This window comes from Syzygium oleosum, unplaced genomic scaffold, assembly GCF_021117445.2.
Source record: "Syzygium oleosum isolate NSW1041296 unplaced genomic scaffold, Sole_v2.1 Sole_v2.14, whole genome shotgun sequence".
NCBI classification, from domain to species: domain Eukaryota; kingdom Viridiplantae; phylum Streptophyta; class Magnoliopsida; order Myrtales; family Myrtaceae; genus Syzygium; species Syzygium oleosum.
The window spans coordinates 10,449,504-10,450,624 of NW_026607498.1; the positions used below are offsets into that span (position 1 = coordinate 10,449,504).

Genomic DNA, 1,121 nt, shown 5'->3' on the forward strand with positions numbered 1-1,121 from the left:
TCACCCAGGCCAACGCTGCCTCGCTGGGCATCGCCTGGGTGAGGGTTGGCCTCATGCGAGGGCGAGATAATCTACGCATGATATCTTAGAGAGAAATGAAGTCGAAAGGGGTCAATAACATGGTGCCGACTTGAGAACATAAACAAATGCAGCCATAAATGAAGGGAGCTCAATAGGGCAGGCAGGCATTCACGTGACTGAATTTTTTATTACTAAATAAGTTAAAATGAAAAGTACGACAGAGATAAACATTGACTTTGAGTGGAGCTTCCGAGGAAGGTCCTCTCTCTTTCTCTCTCTGCAAACTTCCTTATATAAACCATGCACTCCACGATGCTTTTCACCTTCACATGCACACGGTCTGAACCAGCTCTCTCTCTCTCACACACACACACACAAACATAAACATGGCCAAAGCACTATTATCTCTCTCCTTCCTCATCCTCCTCCACGCCCTCTTCTTCACGACGCTCCTCAAACCGTCGAACTCACAGCCTGCGACTGATGCGAACACGGACTTCATCGAGTCCTCATGCAAGTCCACGCACTACCAGGCGCTCTGCATCCAGTGCCTCTCCGGCTACGCCTCCTCCGTCCAGCAGGACCCCCGCCTGCTCGCCCGGGCCGCGCTCCAGGTCAGCCTCGACCGGGCCCGCGACGCCTCGTCCTACGTTGCACGGCTGTCCCAGTTCCAGGGCATCACGCCCCGGGAGTCCCAGGCCGTGCGGGACTGCGTGCAGAACGTGGGCGACAGCGTGAGCCGGTTGAGCCAGTCCATCGACGAGCTCGGCCAGATGGGAGGCCAGGCGGCCACGGGGGACGCGTTCGAATGGCACATGAGCAACGTGCAGACGTGGGTGAGCGGGGCCCTTACCGACGAGAACATGTGCCTCGATGGGTTCTCGAGGCCGGACATGGATGGGAGCGTGAAGACTTCGGTGAGGGGGCAGGTGGAGGAGCTGGGGCAGGTGGTGAGCAACGCGCTGGCCCTGGTGGACAGGTTCGGGTCGAGGCGCCGCGGGGCCAAAGCACAGCCGTAGCTCCGGGTCATCACGGCAGGAAGCCAAGGTCAGGGTTGAGGCTGAAAGAACACGTTGGTTTGTTGTAAATGGCGATGAGAA

At 57.6% G+C, this 1,121-nt stretch overlaps 1 protein-coding gene across 1 annotated transcript; it reads left to right on the top strand.

Annotated features, from left to right (window-relative positions):
- The first annotated feature begins 390 nt into the window (after window positions 1-390).
- Window positions 391-1,121, top strand: LOC130139993 (21 kDa protein-like). Its single transcript, XM_056318110.1, has one exon. It carries the CDS (start codon window positions 408-410, stop codon window positions 1,038-1,040), a length of 633 nt encoding a protein of 210 aa, XP_056174085.1. The 5' UTR covers window positions 391-407; the 3' UTR covers window positions 1,041-1,121.